Genomic DNA, 20,405 nt, shown 5'->3' on the forward strand with positions numbered 1-20,405 from the left:
CCCCCCGACTCAACTCCTCCTCTCCCCCCCCCCCCCCTCAGTCAGCAGCCAACACTTGGTTTCCCTTACCCCCCCCCCAATCACCCACCCCCACCCTTCCCCACCCAACCCTTTTCTCTCACGCCCATAACCATAGACTATTTCATTAAAAAAATATCCACCATCGTTATTAGCAGGTTGTTTCTATTCAAGCTTTGCAGGAAAGAAATCCGTATAGAAATGCAGCAAGCACACAATGTTCTGGCAATGTTGATCCGATGCCCTACAGCCACACTGTTTGAGCTTGGGTATTAGGGCCTCCGAGGGCCCCTGAGGAGCTCAGCCTCCATTTTCTCTCTCTCTCTTTTTTTTCTGTTCTCTTCTTTCAGCTTCCCAGCCAGGCTAGTGTCAGGGGTGTAAGGTACATGGCCTGACACACGGTTTTAGCTCTAGTGAAGGGAACAGTAGTGTGTTGGTGGTCTGAGTGTAGATAGCTCTTTGGTGGGATTTTTTTATCTAAAAATAATGATGGTACACACAGAGAACTTCTCAAAGAGTTTCTCAGAGTCAAGCTCACCCTTTATGTCCATATCGTGTGCGAGTGAGAACTAGCAAAAGTGTTTTGTGTGTGTGTGTGAGGATAAGGGATAGGAATCAGGGAAAGACTGTGTGTGTATGTATATCTGTGTGTGTGTGTGTATGTATGTGCGCTGTATACACTGGGTATGAAGTTTCACAGGACTCGTGTTAGACATCAATAACAGTTAAAGCGAATCACAGTTCTAGGCATACTCAAACCTAACTAACATTACTGTATAAAAAATTGCACAATTATATCAACAATCACTGCAAAAATGTTCTTCACCTACTACAGAGACAGGTTTGTTTGAAGGCTATCCTACATCTAGGCCTTTGTTTACCTTGTAAATTGCAGTGTAGTCTCAACTCCCGCGCTCAACTCCCAACTCAACCAGTGAGAGAGTCGGGCCGAGGTTCCCATGAGCAGGATCGTCGGGACCCTCCTCAGCTTCTCTCTCCCTCTCCTGTCCAGTTTTCGTGCTCTTTGTGTGTTCGTCTACGGTGTGCAAAAGTGGGCCGACTCGAATAGTAGACTCGATACTAAAAATTCTATTGCATGCAGCAACCTGATTTGGATAAACATGCAGTTTCAGGGGCAAATGCCAGCCCCACAGAGTGTGGTCCTGGGGGGGGGTGCAGGAGGAGCACAAGGGAACCCCTTTTACCCCTCCCATGCTAGCCTGTCCACCTCACAACCAGGTGCCGTAACCTCTTCCTCGTCTCCTCCACACCCTAGCCTGAATAAAGTACTATGGTATAGGTTCATATACCATGGATTTAGCAGCAAAAGCTATTGCAGCATTACATGTACATAACACTAGAAAATAAGATTATTTAAAAAAATAAAAGGCCTAAAAATGATAATAAGCAAAGGAAAAAAATTAAACCAAACCAAAAACAGATCTGATTGCAAACATGAGGTATTAATAGTACTATTTCCAAAATGGAGAGCAAATCAGTGTATTGTTCTATTTTTGGAGAATTTCTTTTCTTTCTTTTTTAACTACATAATGTCATAACTGCTGAACTTTTTGCTACACCATAAGCCACCTATATCTTTAGATTTAGATTTTTCTTAATGAATTAATACTTAATATATGTTTCACCTTTGGTAGTTTTTTTTTCTTTTCCTTTCCTTCCCTCATTGTCTACTAGGGGCAATCTTCTACCATATCTGAAAATAAGTGCATGCTCCTTTCACAAAAATTCAAAATTATCTATGTGTTTATAGATAGATACAAAATAAAAATATATTCTTTTTTAAATAGATATATGTATATATATATATATATATTTATGTATATATATGTGTGTGTGTGTGTATAGTTTTGTGTCTGTGTGTGTTTATAGTCTCACTCTTGTCTATTGGTATCTTATAGGGAACACTGACTGACCAAATCAGAAAAGAAAAAAAATAAAAGAAAAAAAAGAAAAATAAATTTTGAAAAAGAACAATATTCTTACAACCTAGCTAACAACATCAAGTGTGGTCTGTGTACATGTGTGCCAAAGTGCAATTTCTGAGCAGAAGGACTCAAAATTCGTATTTGTCCGAATGTTCATTAGCAGAGAATATAGTGGACAAAGGTTTTAAGAGCTGTGATGATTATCTTTTTATGTTTGTTTTTTTTCCTAAAAAGAAAAAAGATAAAAGACCCATGTTATCTTCAGCTGTAGTCGTTGCTTGTAGTCGTGATGGTGGTGGTTAGTTGGTTGCTTCGGGAGAAAGGGGTGGTCAGCACTGATCTGGGCTGTGGTTGAGGTTGGGGGTGGGGTGAGATGGAGGGGAGTGACCCCGCCCCCCCCCATCAGCTCCAGCGGAAAGAGACGTGGCGAGGCCGGTCTCCTCCCTCTTTGACCAGCGGTTTGTGGAACTCGCGGCCAGCGCGGGAGTGGATGCTGGCCCAGCAGTACTCGCAGTAGTACTGCAGGCAGGTGACGTTGGCACAGAAGAACGGGGCGAACTTGCCCCCGCAGCGCGCCCCCTGACACTCATCGCACATCTGGTCGTCCAGCACGTACGGCTTCACCTCCACCTGCGGACAGAAAGCGGAGTTACTACTGATGTTACCCAACAACAGAGCAGACACAGCACAGATAGAGGCCTGCTTATGCTCCTGGCCTTCGCCCTTAGACTGCCCTCTGGGTCAGCGAGTACAATCACTGTTTGTTTATGACTGTTGTTTAAAAGCTGTTTCTGTTCAGCTCAGCTCAGCCTCACCCTGGGAATAGAGCTTGTGGGTTGGCTCGAGTTCAACAAGTACCAAGTATCACTGACCAATAACTCGGGCTTCAGCGGGATCATGCTTCAAAGGGTTCTTTAAGCCGTTGAGGAGGCATTTCTGCTTCCATAAAGAGCCATTTTTGTTAAAACTTGACTAATTTTATTTTTGTCTTTGGCATCACCGTTTGCAACACCTTTACTTTTACGAGTGCATAATAGTCCTAAGGAAGTACAGCACTTATAACAGTAAAATCACAGCAATTTAAAACAATGACAGTTGAAAAAAAGGTTACAACACTGTCAAATACCTGCTCCACATCTAATAAACACATTCATCATTTTACTGAAAGTGGAGTGGCAGCTCACAACGTTACAAGACAAAAAATAAGATAGAAAAATCTAAACGACCAACCCCAGCGAGGAGCTAGCTCCAAAGAGCTTGGTTTAATTAAAAGTTATAATCATTGCCTCCTATTGGCACTTTCATGATCATGTAAACATTATATATAAACCCGTCCCTCTTGTAATACAGTATACCGCAGCAATACCTGGAATGTCTGAAGGTATATACCACCCACAGCTAACCCGGGACACTCTACAGTGTATACTATACAGTCTACACTATACAGCTGCCCCATTTCCACCCTTTTGCCCCTGCCCCCCAAAATATCTGCAGAGAGCAGATTACACAATCAGATGAAAACAGATGAAAACAACCAGGTACATAATTTCATTAAACCATTTAATTTCAAATGTGATTTACCAGGTACTGATGGTATTAGTGTGAATGCAGTAGATAATAGTTTTATTATTTCCTTTTTTATATTTAAATTTTCTTTCTAATATATATGTACACACACACACACACACACACACACACACATATATATATATATATACAGTGAGTCCAAGAAGTATTTGATCCCTTGCTGATTTTCTTTGTTTGCCCACTAATAAAGACACTATCCTTCTGCACTTTTAATGGTAGATATATTCTAACATGGAGAGACAGAATATCAAGACAAAAATCCAGAATATAATTTTAAAGAATATATTTTAATTAATTTGTATTTCAATGAGGAAAATAAGTATTTGATCCCTCTTGCCAAACACACTCAATACTTAGTGGCAAAGCCTTTGTTTGCAAGCACAGCGGTGAGACGTTTGTTGTAGTTAACCACAAGTTTAGCACACACACCAGGGGGAATTTTGGCCCACTCTTCTTTGCAGATCCTCTCTAAATCATGAAGGTTGGTGGGCTGTCGCTTGGCAACTCTGACCTTCAGCTCCCTCCATAGATTTTCGATCGGATTGAGGTCTGGCGACTGGCTGGGCCACTCCATGACCTTAATGTGATTTTTCTTGAGCCAATCCTTTGTTGCCTTTGCTGTATGTTTAGGGTCGTTATCATGTTGGAAGACCCAACCACGGCCCATTTTCAGATCCCTGGCAGAGGGGAGGAGGTTGTCCCTCAGGATTGTGCGGTACATGGCTCCATCCATCTTCCCAGTGATGCGGTGAAGTAGCCCTGTACCCTTGGCAGAGAAACACCCCCAAAACATTATGCTTCCACCTCCATGCTTGACGGTGGGCACAGTGTTCTTGGGGTCATAGGCAGCATTTTTCTTCCTCCACACATGGCGGGTGGAGTTGAGGCCAAAAAGTTCAATTTTGGTCTCGTCTGACCACAAAACCTTCTCCCAATAACTTGGTTCATCTTTCAAATGATCATTGGCATACTTGAGGCGCGCCTCCACATGTGCTCTCTTCAGCAGGGGTACCTTTCGGGCACTGCAGGATGTGAATCCATTGTTGCGCAAAGTGTTGCCAATTGTTTCCTTGCAAACTGTGGTCCCAGCTGCCTTCAGGTCATTTGCTAACTCCTGCCGAGTGGTTGCAGGACGATTTCTGACTGTTCTCAGCATCATTGCCACCCCACGAGGCGAAATCTTCTTTGGAGCACCGGGCCGAGGTCTGTTGATTGTCATGTTATACTCTTTAAACTTTCTGATAATTGCACCAATAGTTGTTACTTTCACATCCAACACCTTACTAATCTTTTTGTAGCCCATTCCAGCTTTGTGAAGGTCAACAATTCTGACTCTGAGGTCCTGTGACAGCTCTTTGGTTTTACCCATGTTGGAGACTTGAAATCTGTGTGATCTGTCTGATTCTGTGGACAGGTGTTTTTCACACAAGTGATTAGTGAGAACAGGTGGCTTCAGGTCAGGTAACAAGTTGATTGGGAGTGTCTAACTGGTCTGTAAAAGCCAGAACTGCTAATGAATACTAAGGGATCAAATACTTATTTCACTCCATGAAATACAAATCAATTAATATATATTCCTTAGATTTATTTTCTGGATTTTCTTTTTAATATTCTGTCTCTCCATGTAAGAATACATCTACCATTAAAAGTATAGAATGATCATGTCTTTATTAGTGGGCCAACGAAGAAAATCAGCAAGGGATCAAATACTTCTTGGACTCACTGTATGTGTGTGTGTGTATGTATGTATGTATATATAGAAATGCACTGAAAAGTGTCTAAACTTTTCACCGAAAAACTTTACATATTTCAAGCTACATTCACCAGATATGGCAGAATTGTAGAACTTATAACTTTTAGACTGTATGCTTTTGGAACTGCTCTGATTTACGGTTCTCGTAAAATGATTATATATTTTTCAGTGTTCACACACCAGCTGAGAGGATGTATGCGGCCCTTTTTTTCTCAGGAACGCCACCAGTTATTATTCCAGTTATTTTTACTAGATTCAGGAATTATATCTCAAACTGTTCACTTTTTGCATTCATTTTGTTTTTCATTAAAAAAAAACAAAAAAACATTTACTCTCTCTTTAAATCTCATCATTATGCCACCTCTATGATTCACTAACCCTTTCATGTATTAATACAGCTGTGGTAAAATACTTTTCATGCATAACCAAAAGAAATTACATACAAAAACAAACAAGGTTTCCTTCTGAACTTCAGCTCCAAGTCAGTGTTTCTTATTCCTGATTCAACTCAGTAACCAATATATCAAGGCCTTCAGGATCAGGTGTGCTAAGGCAAAAAAAAAATGTCAGTGGGGCTCCAGGAGCAGGAAACCAGGATTAAGAAACACTGCTCCAACGTTTACAATTTCTCCATAATTCCAGGCACCGACACTCACGGGAGAAAATCAATTACTGATTCCTCCCGATGGTTAAATTCAGTGTGCAGACAAACCTGGAGTCTGGTTTCATTGTCCAATCACACGGACACGGAAAATGTCACGGTCACCTTTGCGGCTAAATGGCACACAGATGCAGCGAAAGCAATTACACACGGCCTTCCCTTAAATATCAAACATCAAAGAGCAAATCCAGCTCCCACTGAGTCATCAGAACCGAATAGAACTGAATAGTGAGGGGAGGAGGGGGTCTGCGAGCTGCAGATCATAACGTGCTGCAGGTCTGACACACTCAGCGGGAGCCAGAAATTAATAATGGATGGAACATAATTGAGAAAAGGAGTGGTTTTGATGAAAATTCAGAATTCATAGGAAATGAAACATGGAAAACAAAGTAACTACAGCCTTTCAAAAGTATATAAAAAGTAATATAATAAGTTGGAGAATACACAATACACAGTAAGCCCCTAAGCTGTAAAGTGTTTGTAAGTAAGGTCTGCATTTGGATTTAAGGCAGTATTGAGGGAATGGCGGACACTGCGTTCAGTTTTCCACTCTTTTTTCCCCTCAGAACTGAAAAGTATTTAAGAGACATTATTCATCAAATACATCAAATCATGGTGATATGAATTATTCTCAGAAAAAGTCATTCTCTGAGGCCACTCAATTACAGCCTCAGATTCACACACACACACACACACACACACACACTCGACCCAGTTCAACTGCCCTGGCAGACTGCCAGTCTTAGCCTGGTCACCATCAGTTATGCCCTACAGGACAACACGCCTAAAATAGCCAGCTGCTCCAGTGGATATGCATGTGAAAGAAAAAGCGAAGGCCTATAATTAGGCTGACGGTGTCTGAGATTTCAAATGGCTGTCAGTCCTCCAGAAGCTCATGGTCATGTTGATTACATGGCCGGCCTCAGGGTTTCCGCCTGTATTATTGGAAATGGGAAATATTCAGAGGGTGATCGGGGTGAACTGGCGTCCGGAATGCGTGCTCGCAAGGACAGAACTTTGAAAGGGATGATCTACAGTAAGATGTCCGTAAGCTGCACAGACACACTTGACCCCACATAAACACAGTGATACAAGAACACACGCATAGAGACGTCCTGTAGGTTCTTAAAATGACAGGAGACAGTTTAACAGTAAGGGTGTGGTGCTGTGAGAAACCGAATCCATTTTATTTTGCATTATAGAAAAATACAGGTAGTGTGGCATGATTGATTAAAAGTTCAGATGGATGCTCTAATTTCAGATTATGCTAATTTGAAGAGTATGCATATAGTCACAGTCATGCAAAAACCTTGTATCTGTAAAATGGAAGTTTCACAGGTGAATGTAAAAAATCTTCATAAGTTTCAATGTAAGGTAAAATATTTTTTAAAATTCATTTTCGAGCATTTTACTGGTCCATTTATTATAAAATAATAACACAATGTTTGGGAAAAAAAATTAGTGATTTAGAGACAAGGTTTTCGAGTGACTGCGGCGATATACTGCAAGTAAAGAGTATAAAATAGAGTAAAAAATTAAATAAGGTAAAATTCATTGATTCATTCAATTAAGTTATAACCTCAGGTCATCTTCCTTATAGGATGAATCCACTGAAATAGGCCATATTCTAATAATATTAAAAATAATTGAATCCAAAAGTTCAAAAGTGTGTTAATTACACATTCAGCATTCTGATACTACACTTGGTATTCATTATTATTAATTATTAATAATTAATTAATAATTAATTAATTAATAGTAATCTGAAGCTATTCTAGCAGTTTTAGTTACATAAAAAACAGGTAATTATTTCGGTGTACTCACCCGCTTGTCAATGTCGTTGTGTTGCAGCTGGACAAATCGAGCGCTGATGGCAGCGATGTAGCTCTGTTGGTTGGAGAAGGCCACTCGGCCCGCCCCTTTGGGGTACTTTAGCTCAGGATCGGTGTCAATGCCAGCGTAGCACACGCCTCCATATAGCCTGTCCATAATCATCGCCAACTCCACTGTTACACATACGAATAAACACACGGGCAGTTCAAGTTCTGAAAATCTGTACAGATATAGAAGAAATTACTCATCCCACTACCAGTCTGAATTAGCCAGTCAAAATTCTCTCAGATAATCCCCTCACCTGCACGTAGAGGCCGCGGAACCCCTCCAACAAAGATGGTCTTGCGGGGGTCCAGAGGCTGAGAGCCGTCCATCACAAAGTCACTGTCACTCAGATTCCATGGGCGGATTTGGACCTGAGGGAAAGAGACGGTGTCTATCTATCATCAACTTCTCAAAACATGTGTAGATATATGTAGTTATGACCAGTTAAGTACGAGAAAATAACAGACAGAATCTGAGAATCTGAATCTGTCCTAATAAAGTATTAAAATATTAATAATTCTTTAATTTTGTCTTTAAATTCAACTCAAGGTTATTGTAAGAATAAATCAATGTTTATTATTAATACTGTTATTGTTATAAGTGTTATTATTGTAACTTATTGGGAAATAGTTGGAAGAAGAACCATCAGTACAAATCTAATGATCATACTGTAGTAAAATTCTAGCAGCATATTGTGCTTATTTATACGTATGCAGTTCTCCAGCATCCCTGGGACAGTTTAACTCACTGGTTTATCTTTGATAGTGGGGCTGGAAACACACAAGTACAGCTTTCCATCTTCCTCAATACAGGCATCTATGAGGGCCTGAACGGAGCTCTCCTCCTGAAACAGCAGGAAGGCATAGCCTAAAGAAAGGGAGGGAGAGAGAGAGTGTGTGTGAGAGACAGTGAGAGGGAAATATGCTATGGTCATTCAAGGTCAGCGGCAGTCTGGAAGTACACAGTCATCAAAGTTCAGTAAAAGGGCAGGCCCAGAGGGCACTGTGAAACATTCAATCACAACTAACTAACAGAACTAAATAATCCTCAGAGATGATCTGTGAGAAAATTACAATTATTCATAAGACTCCATGTCCAAGCCTGACTACATGCCACTGTCTGTAATACAACCACTGCTGTAATACAACGTGAAAAGAGTTGATCTGTGATACTGAGGGTTTAGTTCACCATTACAGACAGTGCCCTGCCCTGTTACCATTCAATATATTCGTCACCCCAACACAAAAATCTAACACTAATCCACTGTTTTCATAAAAGTAATGCACATACACACACATCTTTGTCCATTACAGCATGCCCCAAAGCCTACTACAAAGCAGAGCATGTAAAGAGATGGCACATTTGATGGTCAGCAGCTTCCTAAAAAACCTTTAGAAAGGGCAATATAAAATATTAAACGCATAAAACAGCGACAGCAGCAGCGAGCACACAGAGGCATGCTGTGTCGTACAGTGTCAGAAACCAGGTAAGAGAGTCTATTTGAGAAGACTTAAGAACTCAATGCTGCTTGAGGCAACAGTGTGTGTATTGGTGTAGTATAAACCTCCATTACTTCAGTAGTGTTAGCTATATTGCTAACCTCGTCGCTTAAGTGCAGAACTAAAGAAGCAAACAGCAAACACATCTGCAGATCTTCCAGACAGCCGGAGGGGGAGCTACGCATTTTTTTGGTGGTTTTTATGTTATTGGTCATGTCTGCCTGAGAGGCTCACACTGCAGCAGGGCAGGCACATGGCAGAGGGCCAGCAGAGAGGCTTGAGACCGGGCCAGAGTGAATCTGTGCGTGTCTGAGTTTAGTAGGAAGCGCTCGGGATGGGCCAGACACGTCGCAGAGGAAACGGAACACTCCGGAATGTGCAACTGTCATGCTTTACTCTCAACATTCCATCAGTGAATCTCCAAAAGCAAGACACACTGAGTCAGAGAGAGAGAGAGAGAGAGAGAGAGAGAGAGAGAGAGAGAGAGAGAGAGAGAGAGAGAGAGTCAGAGAGAGAGAGAGAGAGAGAGAGAGAGTCAGAGAGAGAGAGAGAAAGAAAATGCAAGAGCGAAAGACAGGGAGAGAGAAAGCAAGAGAGAGCTAGAGAGCACAAGAGAGAGAGACAGAGTGAGACAGAGAGACTGAGAGAGAGCGCAAGAGTGAGAGCGCTAGAGATCATGCGAGAGAGAGAGACTGGGAGACAGAGAGCGTGCAAGAGAGAGAGAAAGGGAGAGAGAACGCAAGAGCGAGAGCGCTAGAGAGCATGAGAGAGACAGAGAGACTGAAAGAGAGCGCAAGAGCGAGAGAACGCAAGAGCGAGAGCGCTAGAGAGCATGAGAGAGACAGAGAGACTGAAAGAGAGCGCAAGAGCGAGAGAACGCAAGAGCGAGAGCGCTAGAGAGCATGAGAGAGAGACGGAGAGACTGAAAGAGAGCACAAGAGCGAGAGCGCTAGAGAGCATGAAAGAGACAGAGAGACTGAAAGAGAGCGCAAGAGCGAGAGTGCTAGAGAGCATGAGAGAGAGACGGAGAGACTGAAAGAGAGCACAAGAGCGAGAGCGCTAGAGAGCATGAAAGAGACAGAGAGACTGAAAGAGAGCGCAAGAGCGAGAGTGCTAGAGAGCATGAGAGAGAGACAGAGAGACTGAAAGAGAGCGCAAGAGCGAGAGCGCTAGAGAGCATGAAAGAGACAGAGAGACTGAAAGAGAACGCAAGAGCGAGAGCGCTAGAGAGCATGAGAGAGAGACGGAGAGACTGAAAGAGAGCGCAAGAGCGAGAGAACGCAAGAGCGAGAGCGCTAGAGAGCATGAGAGAGACAGAGAGACTGAAAGAGAGCGCAAGAGCGAGAGAACACAAGAGCGAGAGCGCTAGAGAGCATGAGAGAGAGACGGAGAGACTGAAAGAGAGCACAAGAGCGAGAGTGCTAGAGAGCATGAAAGTGACAGAGAGACTGAAAGAGAGCGCAAGAGCGAGAGTGCTAGAGAGCATGAGAGAGAGACGGAGAGACTGAAAGAGAGCACAAGAGCGAGAGCGCTAGAGAGCATGAAAGAGACAGAGAGACTGAAAGAGAGCGCAAGAGCGAGAGTGCTAGAGAGCATGAGAGAGAGACAGAGAGACTGAAAGAGAGCGCAAGAGCGAGAGCGCTAGAGAGCATGAAAGAGACAGAGAGACTGAAAGAGAACGCAAGAGCGAGAGCGCTAGAGAGCATGAGAGAGAGACGGAGAGACTGAAAGAGAGCACAAGAGCGAGAGCGCTAGAGAGCATGAAAGAGACAGAGAGACTGAAAGAGAGCGCAAGAGCGAGAGTGCTAGAGAGCATGAGAGAGAGACAGAGAGACTGAAAGAGAGCGCAAGAGTGAGAGAGCTGGAGAGCATGAGAGAGAGACAGAGAGGGCCATAGAAAGGAGAGAGAACGCAAGAGAGAGAGAGAGCTAGAGAGCATGAGAGAGACAGAGAGACTGAAAGAGAGCGCAAGAGCGAGTGCTAGAGAGCATGAGAGAGAGACAGAGAGGGCCAGAGAAAGGAGAGAAAACGCAAGAGTGAGAGAGCTAGAGAGCATGAGAGAGAGAGAGACAGAGAGACTGAAAGAGAGTGCAAGAGCGAGAGTGCTAGAGAGCATGAGAGAGAGACAGAGAGGGCCAGAGAAAGGAGAGAAAACGCAAGAGTGAGAGAGCTAGAGAGCATGAGAGAGAGAGAGACAGAGAGACTGAAAGAGAGCGCAAGAGTGAGAGAGCTGGAGAGCATGAGAGAGAGAGAGACAGAGAGACTGAAAGAGAGCGCAAGAGCGAGAAAGCAAGAGCGAGAGCGCTAGAGAGCATGAGAGAGAGACAGAGGGAGCCAGAGAGAAGGAGCGAGAATGCAAGAGCGAGAGGGAGCACAAGAAAGGACACAAGAGCAAGCGTACGAGCGAGCATGAGAGAGCGAGAGCGAGAGAAAGAGAGAGAGCATGCGAGAATGAAAGCATGAAAGAAAGAGGAACTGAGAGAAAAGAAAAAGCGAGCTAGTGTGTCAAGAGCGCGAGAGTCAGAGGGATCTACAATCAAAATGATGAAGTTTGTTCTATGGGGCTCATACTCTCTTTCCTATAACTGAAGCACCTCACTTTCAGATGCTCAAGTGGACTGCTGTACTCTACTCAACCCCTTCCTACTAAATGTGTTCCAGGATTTTCCCCTCTGATCTCCCAAGCAGCATTTTCTGCTAATGACAACCTGACACTGAAACCAATCAATACTGCTCTATTAGTGGTGAAACAATACAAAAGAAGCCCGGTTTGCTCTGTGGTTTGGACTTCACTATTTGGAGAGTTCGGTACAAACCCACAACCCATAAGACAGAAGACTTACCCAGATTTCTTTTCATTTATCTTGCATTCATTTAAATTCTGCAAGTTACAGTGTGCTCCTCCTTATAGTGAGGTAGTCAACACAGCAGTGAAGCGTAAACATGTTGAAGCGTAGCATGTTCAATGTGTTTCCACATACACTTACAGCCACAAACACTGACACATCGTCCGCGTCAGATTTTGAAGACTAGATTTACCATAGCAACAATCCTAAACCACAACAGTTGCTCCAATACCATGCAAATCCAACAGCTTCCAGGGTGGCATGTGTGAAATTACCGTAATTATCCTAATAGTGTGTACAGTGTACGCTTCATGCGACTGCCTGCACCGAGCAGTGACCCCCCTACTGTAAACACCCCTATGATCTGACATCTGGAGCTAAAACAGCAGTAGCTATAATGAAGTCTGAACCTTGTTTATACGTATGCCCAAAACCAAATGAGCAAGTCTGTTTTAGATCACTGAGACCAGTGTGTGAGGAGTACAGATGCAGTTTGCTCGATGCTGATTAATGCTTAGAAGTTTCTATTACTTGTTAGCTAGGTTAGCTTTTTGTAATTCCAGGACAAAAGGAGCAAACTCCACCTAGACAAACTTAACCAAAAATAAAGTGCCTGAAAAGTACTGACCATCATTCCTCAGCCTTTCAAGTCATATAAGCTTTTGTGTTTTGCCACAAATGTGAGCTATTCCACCGCTGTCTTAGCGCTCATTTGGATACAGGAAACTTTATTGTCATTCGCATCACATGTGGTACATGTGCTACAACAAAATTGTGATTTCAAGGTCCCGGTTACACCGAAAGAGCAATAATGAACAAATAAAATAATAATATATGAAAAGGTTTTACATAAAAAGGAAAAGTGGGAAAAGTAGAGAAATGAAATGAAATTAGTCTGAAACCATGACCAACGGAGCTCTGATCGGTCAGCCGGACTGTAACGCATCAGTACAACGCAGAAAATAGAGCAAAAGATAGAGCAGGCTCTGACTGAAAAATCAGTTTCTGACTCCGTGTGAAAGACATCATTATTATACATGGGTTCGTTTTTCAAAACCTAATGTGTGTTTTTTATCCGAAAAAATCAGTGTGAGCAGGCCTTGAATAAACTGAGTGTGAACAGGCCTTGAATAAATTGAGTGTGAGCAGGCCTTGAATAAACTGAGTGTGAGCAGGCCTTGAATAAAATCAGTGTGAGCAGGCCTTGAATAAACTGAGTGTGAGCAGGCCTTGAATAAACTGAGTGTGAGCAGGCCTTGAATAAATTGAGTGTGAGCAGGCCTTGAATAAATTGAGTGTGAGCAGGCCTTGAATAAACTGAGTGTGAGCAGGCCTTGAATAAAATCAGTGCGAGCAGGCCTTGAATAAAATCAGTGCGAGCAGGCCTTGAATAAAATCAGTGCGAGCAGGCCTTGAATAAATTGAGTGTGAGCAGGCCTTGAATAAATTGAGTGTGAGCAGGCCTTGAATAAACTGAGTGTGAGCAGGCCTTGAATAAATTGAGTGTGAGCAGGCCTTGAATAAACTGAGTGTGAGCAGGCCTTGAATAAACTGAGTGTGAGCAGGCCTTGAATAAACTGAGTGTGAGCACACCTTGAATAAAATGAATAGGCCTTAAGTGTTCCTTCAATAAAACCCCTGCTAGAGCCAAGCCAGCAGAGGAAAAGAGAACACTGTGTTCTGAGAGAGAGAGAGAGAGAGAGAGAGAGAGAGAGAGAGAGAGAGAGAGAGCAAGAGAGAGCGACAGACACTCACTCAAGGAAGAGAGCAGCACATATAAAGCAGCTCTAGAAAGTTTAAAAACAGTGACATCAGTTCAGGAATCAGCCCTGAGACACACTGAGAGGAGAACAGCGAACAGTGAAAGTGGAGGAGATTCAACACCAGAGGCAGGACTGAGGGGACAGAGCTGTGGGAGACAAATAGAGAAAGCTCAGACTGTGTGTCTGTGTGTGTGTGTGTGTGTGTGTGTGTGTGTGTGTGTGGGGCTCCGAGGCAGGACAGTGCTCTCTCTCAGTCAGACCCTGTTTACATCATAACACTCCCGCACTACCACATACTCTCCCTCACACACTCCTGGTGGCCTCTCTCTGCTGAGAGGCACATGTGCCCTTAAAGGAACAGTTAGTTGAAAAACCAAATGAACAGTTTTTGATCATTCACTTCAAACTGGTCAGAGTTAAGCTCAGTGGTTCTTAGCGATGTTAGCCTAGCATCGCTGAAGCAAAAGCAGCCCAACATTAGATATAAACCTGACCAACAGCATCTGGAGATGGCTCTTTTGATTTCATGAAGAACAGTTTTTTTAAAGGGTTGAAACATCATATGCTTTCTTTACTGTCATTTCTTCTGGTGCATTGGTGTGTGTGTGTGTGTGTGTGTGTGTGTGTGTGTGTGTGTGTGTGTGTATGTGTGTGTGTGTGTGTGTGTGTGTGTGTGTGTGTGTGTGTGTGTGTGTGTGTGTGTATGTGTGTGTGGTTTTTATCCATGGTAGACCTCCTAACTGAATGGTAAAGTCAAACAGTATGTGCTAAAAGGCTAAGAGAGAACAGCTGTGCTACTGTATGCAGGCCTCACCACAAAGCTTCAGTCACACACACACACACACACACACACACACACACACACACACACACATCCACCTCTGTAGTGGTCTACGTTTCACCTCTACACTTCACCTCCTAATTGCACTCTCATGCACTCTCAATTTTTTTATACTCACATTTAAGCACACACACACACACACACACACACACACAATTATGAAAATATGAATGAAAGAGAGCACGAGAGAGAAATAGAGAGAGAGCAAGAGAGCATCAGAAAGAGAGACAGAGAAGCAGATCTGGAGACAGAGGAAAACAAACTGAGAGACAGAGAGAAAGACAGACAGAACGAGAGAGAGCGAGAGCGAGACCCTAAAATGACAGTCAGTGTGACAGACTCCCCTGAGAAGCACAGAAGCACACAGATAAAGTACAGACTCAGTGAATACGGCCTGGTCAGAGAAACAGATGGGTAGAAGAGAAAAGCGAAGACTGTGGGCAACACTGCAGCAGCAAACTGTGGATAGACACACACAGACAGACACAGACAGACACAGACAGACACAGACAGACACAGACAGACACAGACACACAGACACACACCGCTTCATGACTAAGTGTGACTAAAGAACGCAGCAGAAAACAGCCCAGAGTAAAGCAGCACTGGGTTATAGCACTGCCTGTGTGACATATAGTATTCCTTCAACCTCTTAACCTCTACAGGAACACTGCTGAATCCTCCCTGCTTTGAAGGACAGCTCATATTTGCTCCGTTTCTGCTGTAATCAGTGATATAATAATCTTCAGCGTATAAAGAGAGGCTGTGCTACCCAGCGCTTCACTCGGCCTGTGTTCTGCAATTCATCAACTTCATCTTGTTTTCTTCATTCATGAAAACCTGATTTGTAGTGCTCTGGCTCCGGCAGGACATGTAGAAACTTCCACACCCAAACACACACCTAACACACATCCGCACATACACACACGCTCACTCACAACCAGGATTGGGAAGAGAGAGAGAATTTGAAGGCTGTAATTGTATCTGGGGAAAGTAATGCAGATGTGACAGTGACAAATATGATGGCAGGAGAAAGGAACAGAAACAAACATGTTTGTCTTCCTGTGCGCAAGCACAACACACACACACACACACACACACACACACACACACACACACACACACAGTTACACAACAACCTTGTTTTTCACTTTTTGAATCTAGCGGTTGTTCTTTATGTCGTGTAAAAGTTTAATGATGAATAGACCAATAGAAATGCTCCACAATTACTTGAATTACAACAGTTTTACACTGTTTAGAAGGTTGTTTGCTTCCCCTGTAGAAGTTGCACATTTGGAGATGTGAGGTTCTTGTGTGATAGTGACGATATTTAGGAATCAGAGAGGCATGGTATGGGAATTCTTTTCCACAAGGATCAATGTCAATCTATAAAGGTAAAAATGAGGTAAAATGAATAAAAAAAGTCATGGTTCAGTACCATTACACCTCAACTTACAATGTGAAGTCAATAACTTCAATAAACAATATTTAGGCTAATAAATACATCCAATATCTGCTTGGCCAATGCTGATCATTTCTTTAAGGAAATCATTTGCCAATATCAATATGATGTGCATTTTCAGTACAAGCTAAATGATAACATGGTTAGAGTAAGATAACCTAGCATGAAAATATAACTTAAAACAACGAATTCAACCCCAAAAAACAACAAAAACAAAAACACATCTACATAACAAATAAACACTGAATGCTACAGCCTAGCTAGCAATAACAGTGTTGACCATATGTTACTGAGGCTACCCAATAATAGCCATTATGTCAATCCTATGGTATGGCCAACCTCATAATAATAACAATAATAACAATACTGCCAACAACGTAAAACAGCCCTATAATCACTGCATGTCAACCATAGACATGCTTGAGGTTTAGTCCATTCCACAATGTTAAGCAGCTCAACAGAACAACTACTGCCAGCTCAGTGTCAGAAATGCTGATACAGCGGCTACAGGGTAATGCTGGCACTTCACAATTCAGAACAGCAAACTAAAGAAACACTACAGACAACTCTGACTCATCTGAAGAGTCTGAAGAGACCTGCCAAGTCCCGCAACAACAGAGCCATACAGAAAGTTTCTGAATGAATGCTGGCATTGACAGCACATTTAAACCCAACATCTTTAGCCTGGGTTCAGGATAAACTCCATACTGTAGATGTCACCTAGCCCCTGATCAGGGCCTGTCTATAATACGGTTGTATTGATACCAATAAACACACATTTACCCTCATGGCATTTGAATGTCATTATTCAGAGTGACCTGCATTTGAGGCAGTGGATGAATTTAGTGTTAGGAGTCTTGCCCAAGGATTCTTACTGGAGTCCTTACAAGAACTCCTAGTTTGCCTGGGAAGGTGGTGGTGTTACCCACTACACTGATCATAAATGCAAGGTAAATGCCACTGCAAATCATTACTAACAAGCTGTTCATTATTAGACTCCACTGAACATGTCCTACTGGAGGTCCTTTCAGGTGCAGACTACAATACATTTAAGTATAAAGAGTTTACATTTCTACAGCATAGGTGTTTATAGTACATACAACATATGGACAAAAGTATTGGGACACCTGAAATCAAGAGTATCAAAAAAAAAAAAAAAAAGAGTGTATCCTGCTTTTATTGGACTAACAGTCTCTACTGTCCAGGGAAGACGTCCTACCAGATTATGGATCGTTGCTGTGAGCACTTGGTTGCATTCCGCAAGAAGAACATTAGTGAGGTCAGGGTGTTGGATGATCACCACCACCCCTCCTCATCCCGAACTCCCCAACTCATCCCAAAAGTATTGGATGGAGCTCTATTATTCCAGAGAACACAGTTCCACTGCTCCACAGCTCAATGCTGAGGGCTTTATACCCCTCTAGCCCACTCCTGACATTAGGCATGGTGCCAATAGGCTCATGTTGATCTGCTCCAGAGTCCTATTTTATTGGCCATACTTCTCTACAGGGAAAGGAAGTGTGTGTGTAATACAGCATAATACAGTCCACACCTTTTGGCCACCTACAGTCTGTTTCAGGAGTGATTCGAAACACTATAGACCACCCCCCCTCACTCCTCCTGAAATTGCACACATGCAGACTATCACTAGAGAATCAGAAAACCATATGGGCAAGCTGTGTGCTGCTACTTGCCCGCAAACATGCAGAGCCACACTATGATTCAGAGGTGGGCTGGAAGCACTTTCACTTAGGCTCAGAGACACAGAAGCGTTCGTTTCACACCGCACCGAGTGGAGAGTGACCAGCATCTTCCATTCGCTAAGCCTGCAGGCCTTTTTAATATGGGGAGAGATTGATGACCACTGGCCACGACTCCCACATCTGCTGAAGAATTATTGCTCGGGTTGCATGATATGGACAAAATACCATACTGTGATTACATTTGCTACATATTACAGCTGAAACATGACCTGTAAAATATTAAAAACACATTGCTGAACTCTTGATGTGGCCTGATTAAAGACTGGCCTGCACTAGTTCATGAAGTCATTTGTTTATTTTTTGATCTACTGCATAGTCATTTTGACAACTGGGGGAGGATAAGAGGTCACACATTCGAATGTACAATATGCACACACAATCACATAAGTATAGGGGACGGCAAACGTTTGTCCACTCAAGTCCATAAGTGAAGTGAGTAGAAGAACCGATATCCAAAAAGGCATAAAGTTAAACATGAGGAGAATCAGTGTACAAATTGTTTTGTTTTGTACAACTTTAATGTGAAAAAGGGGGCACCATGCAAAGGTTTTAGCACCCCAAGATAGTTGCCCTCTCATAACTTTAACCAATAGGCTTGATAGGACTTGTTGGCTTGTTCATAATCATCATTAGAAAGGCCAGGGGAGGCAAACCTCAGAACTTTATAAATACTCTGACTCCTCAAACTTTGTCCCAACAATCAGCAGCCATGGTCCTCTGTTTGTTTTGCATTAACAGCCTTGACTCTTCCTCGAAGGCCTTATGCTATATTTTGTGAGGATTTGATGACATTTGGTCATGGGAGCACTGGTGAGGTCAGTTTGATTGGCATTTTGATCTATAACTAATCATCCAGGTAGGTAGGTACTGGCTGGAGCCTTAGCACTCCAGTGCTGTGGGGCTTCATACCCTTCTATCTATGGTCAACTTTGACTAATGTGTGGCTGCTCCAGAGCATTCTGGTATACTGGCAATGCTTTTCTATGGTGATTAAACAAGCTCTGCATGTGCAACTACACGCCTGTGTCAGTCAAGAGTGCACTGTAGCTAAAGTAGCTGAACTCGCTCATTAAAAGGAGTGTCTTTTGTACATTATAGTGTACTTAGTTGACATACTTGAGCGCAACTCCATGACATAGTGGACTAGCCTGCTGCTATTCCCCCCCTCACCATCGCACCCTCTCACATCCTACCGATTCCCCTACAAGGACACCAACTTCTCTGTACCGTCCCATCCCCGAGCACACAGCTATTTTAGCCCTCTGTTTTTGAATTCCAAAAAAAGGAGAGAGTGATGAGAGAAGAGACAGAGAGAGAGCGTGCGAGACAGAGGAAGAGAGAGAGAGAGGGTGGAAAAGTAACTGGCAGGCTTTTCAGGCCTTCTCCAGATGCAGTAAATTACCCTCAGCCTGAGAAATGCAAGTCACTTCCAGGCCTGCTTTAATAGTTTCCTTGATATGACACATGCAGCGGTATGAGGATTTCAGAGTTGACAGCGGTTCCAGTCCACGAGCCCAGCTCTGATCACCTGTCCAACCCAAACTCACTCTCTGGATTAAATACACAACCGCAGACACTCACTTCTTCCAGATACCTACACAAACATCCTCCCTTCCAGCTGCGCTGGCTATACGTGTGCACGTGTATGTGTGTGAGCATGTGTTTTCTGTCTAAGCATGCTTGTCAAGATGTGCCTGTGCCTGCCTTTGCCATAGGGCAGGTTCTTCTTAGCCCTGAGAAGAAATTATTATGGTAAGCAGATCATAAGCTTCCAGTAAACAACCAAGCAGCTCATCAATTCCTGTAAAATGTAGCATTTACAGCTTTGTAGGGCGTAAATATTATGATTTAACAGCCATGTCTACAAAATTACACAACATAATTATGGTAATTTTGAAACACGGACCACCACACAGATATAAGCACAGCTTGGCCATGCAGCTACCACTAGGTTCCAGGTCCAATGTGCTGTAGAACGTATACAGCCTTATTTTAATTCAAGCAGTCGTGTGAACCATTGCACCATTGTGTGCACCATTGGTCAGGCAACTAAATATTGCTGTGACACAGTTCCAAATTCAAAATCATTCACCGTCCTGTTGAGCATGGATTTCTTTTGATGGATGGTCGAGAGGGGGTTATGAAGGAATCAGTACAGTCTGATGGACGATCAGGAGAAACAGAAAAATTCAGTGCATGATATGGAAAGACAGTAAGGTCCAGTGTATGACTTTATTAAGAGCTGTGTAGAGATGCATCTCAAATTCTCAAAACACCTGAACCAACCAACCCTTTCATTATAAAACTACATTTTAAGTGGCAACACTTAAGGTTAGCAACACCTACATAAATCTTTCATGACAACTGGCACAGCTAACATGTTTATGT

At 42.9% G+C, this 20,405-nt stretch overlaps 1 protein-coding gene across 7 annotated transcripts in view; it reads right to left on the minus strand.

Annotated features, from left to right (window-relative positions):
• Window positions 1–341: 341 nt before the first annotated feature.
• cpeb3 (cytoplasmic polyadenylation element binding protein 3) overlaps window positions 342–20,405 on the minus strand; it is a 59,626-nt gene continuing 39,562 nt past the window's right edge. For all 7 annotated transcript variants that reach the window (XM_072678294.1, XM_072678296.1, XM_072678297.1 and 4 more), the window contains 4 exons: window positions 8,592–8,710; window positions 8,100–8,214; window positions 7,790–7,971; window positions 342–2,594 (listed from right to left, as the gene is read on the minus strand). In XM_072678294.1, the coding sequence (XP_072534395.1) occupies window positions 2,367–2,594; window positions 7,790–7,971; window positions 8,100–8,214; window positions 8,592–8,710 (644 nt within the window). In that variant the 3' untranslated portion in view covers window positions 342–2,366. The remainder of the gene's footprint in view (window positions 2,595–7,789; window positions 7,972–8,099; window positions 8,215–8,591; window positions 8,711–20,405) is intronic.

This window comes from Salminus brasiliensis, chromosome 4 (assembly GCF_030463535.1).
Source record: "Salminus brasiliensis chromosome 4, fSalBra1.hap2, whole genome shotgun sequence".
Classification (NCBI taxonomy): Eukaryota; Metazoa; Chordata; class Actinopteri; order Characiformes; family Bryconidae; genus Salminus; species Salminus brasiliensis.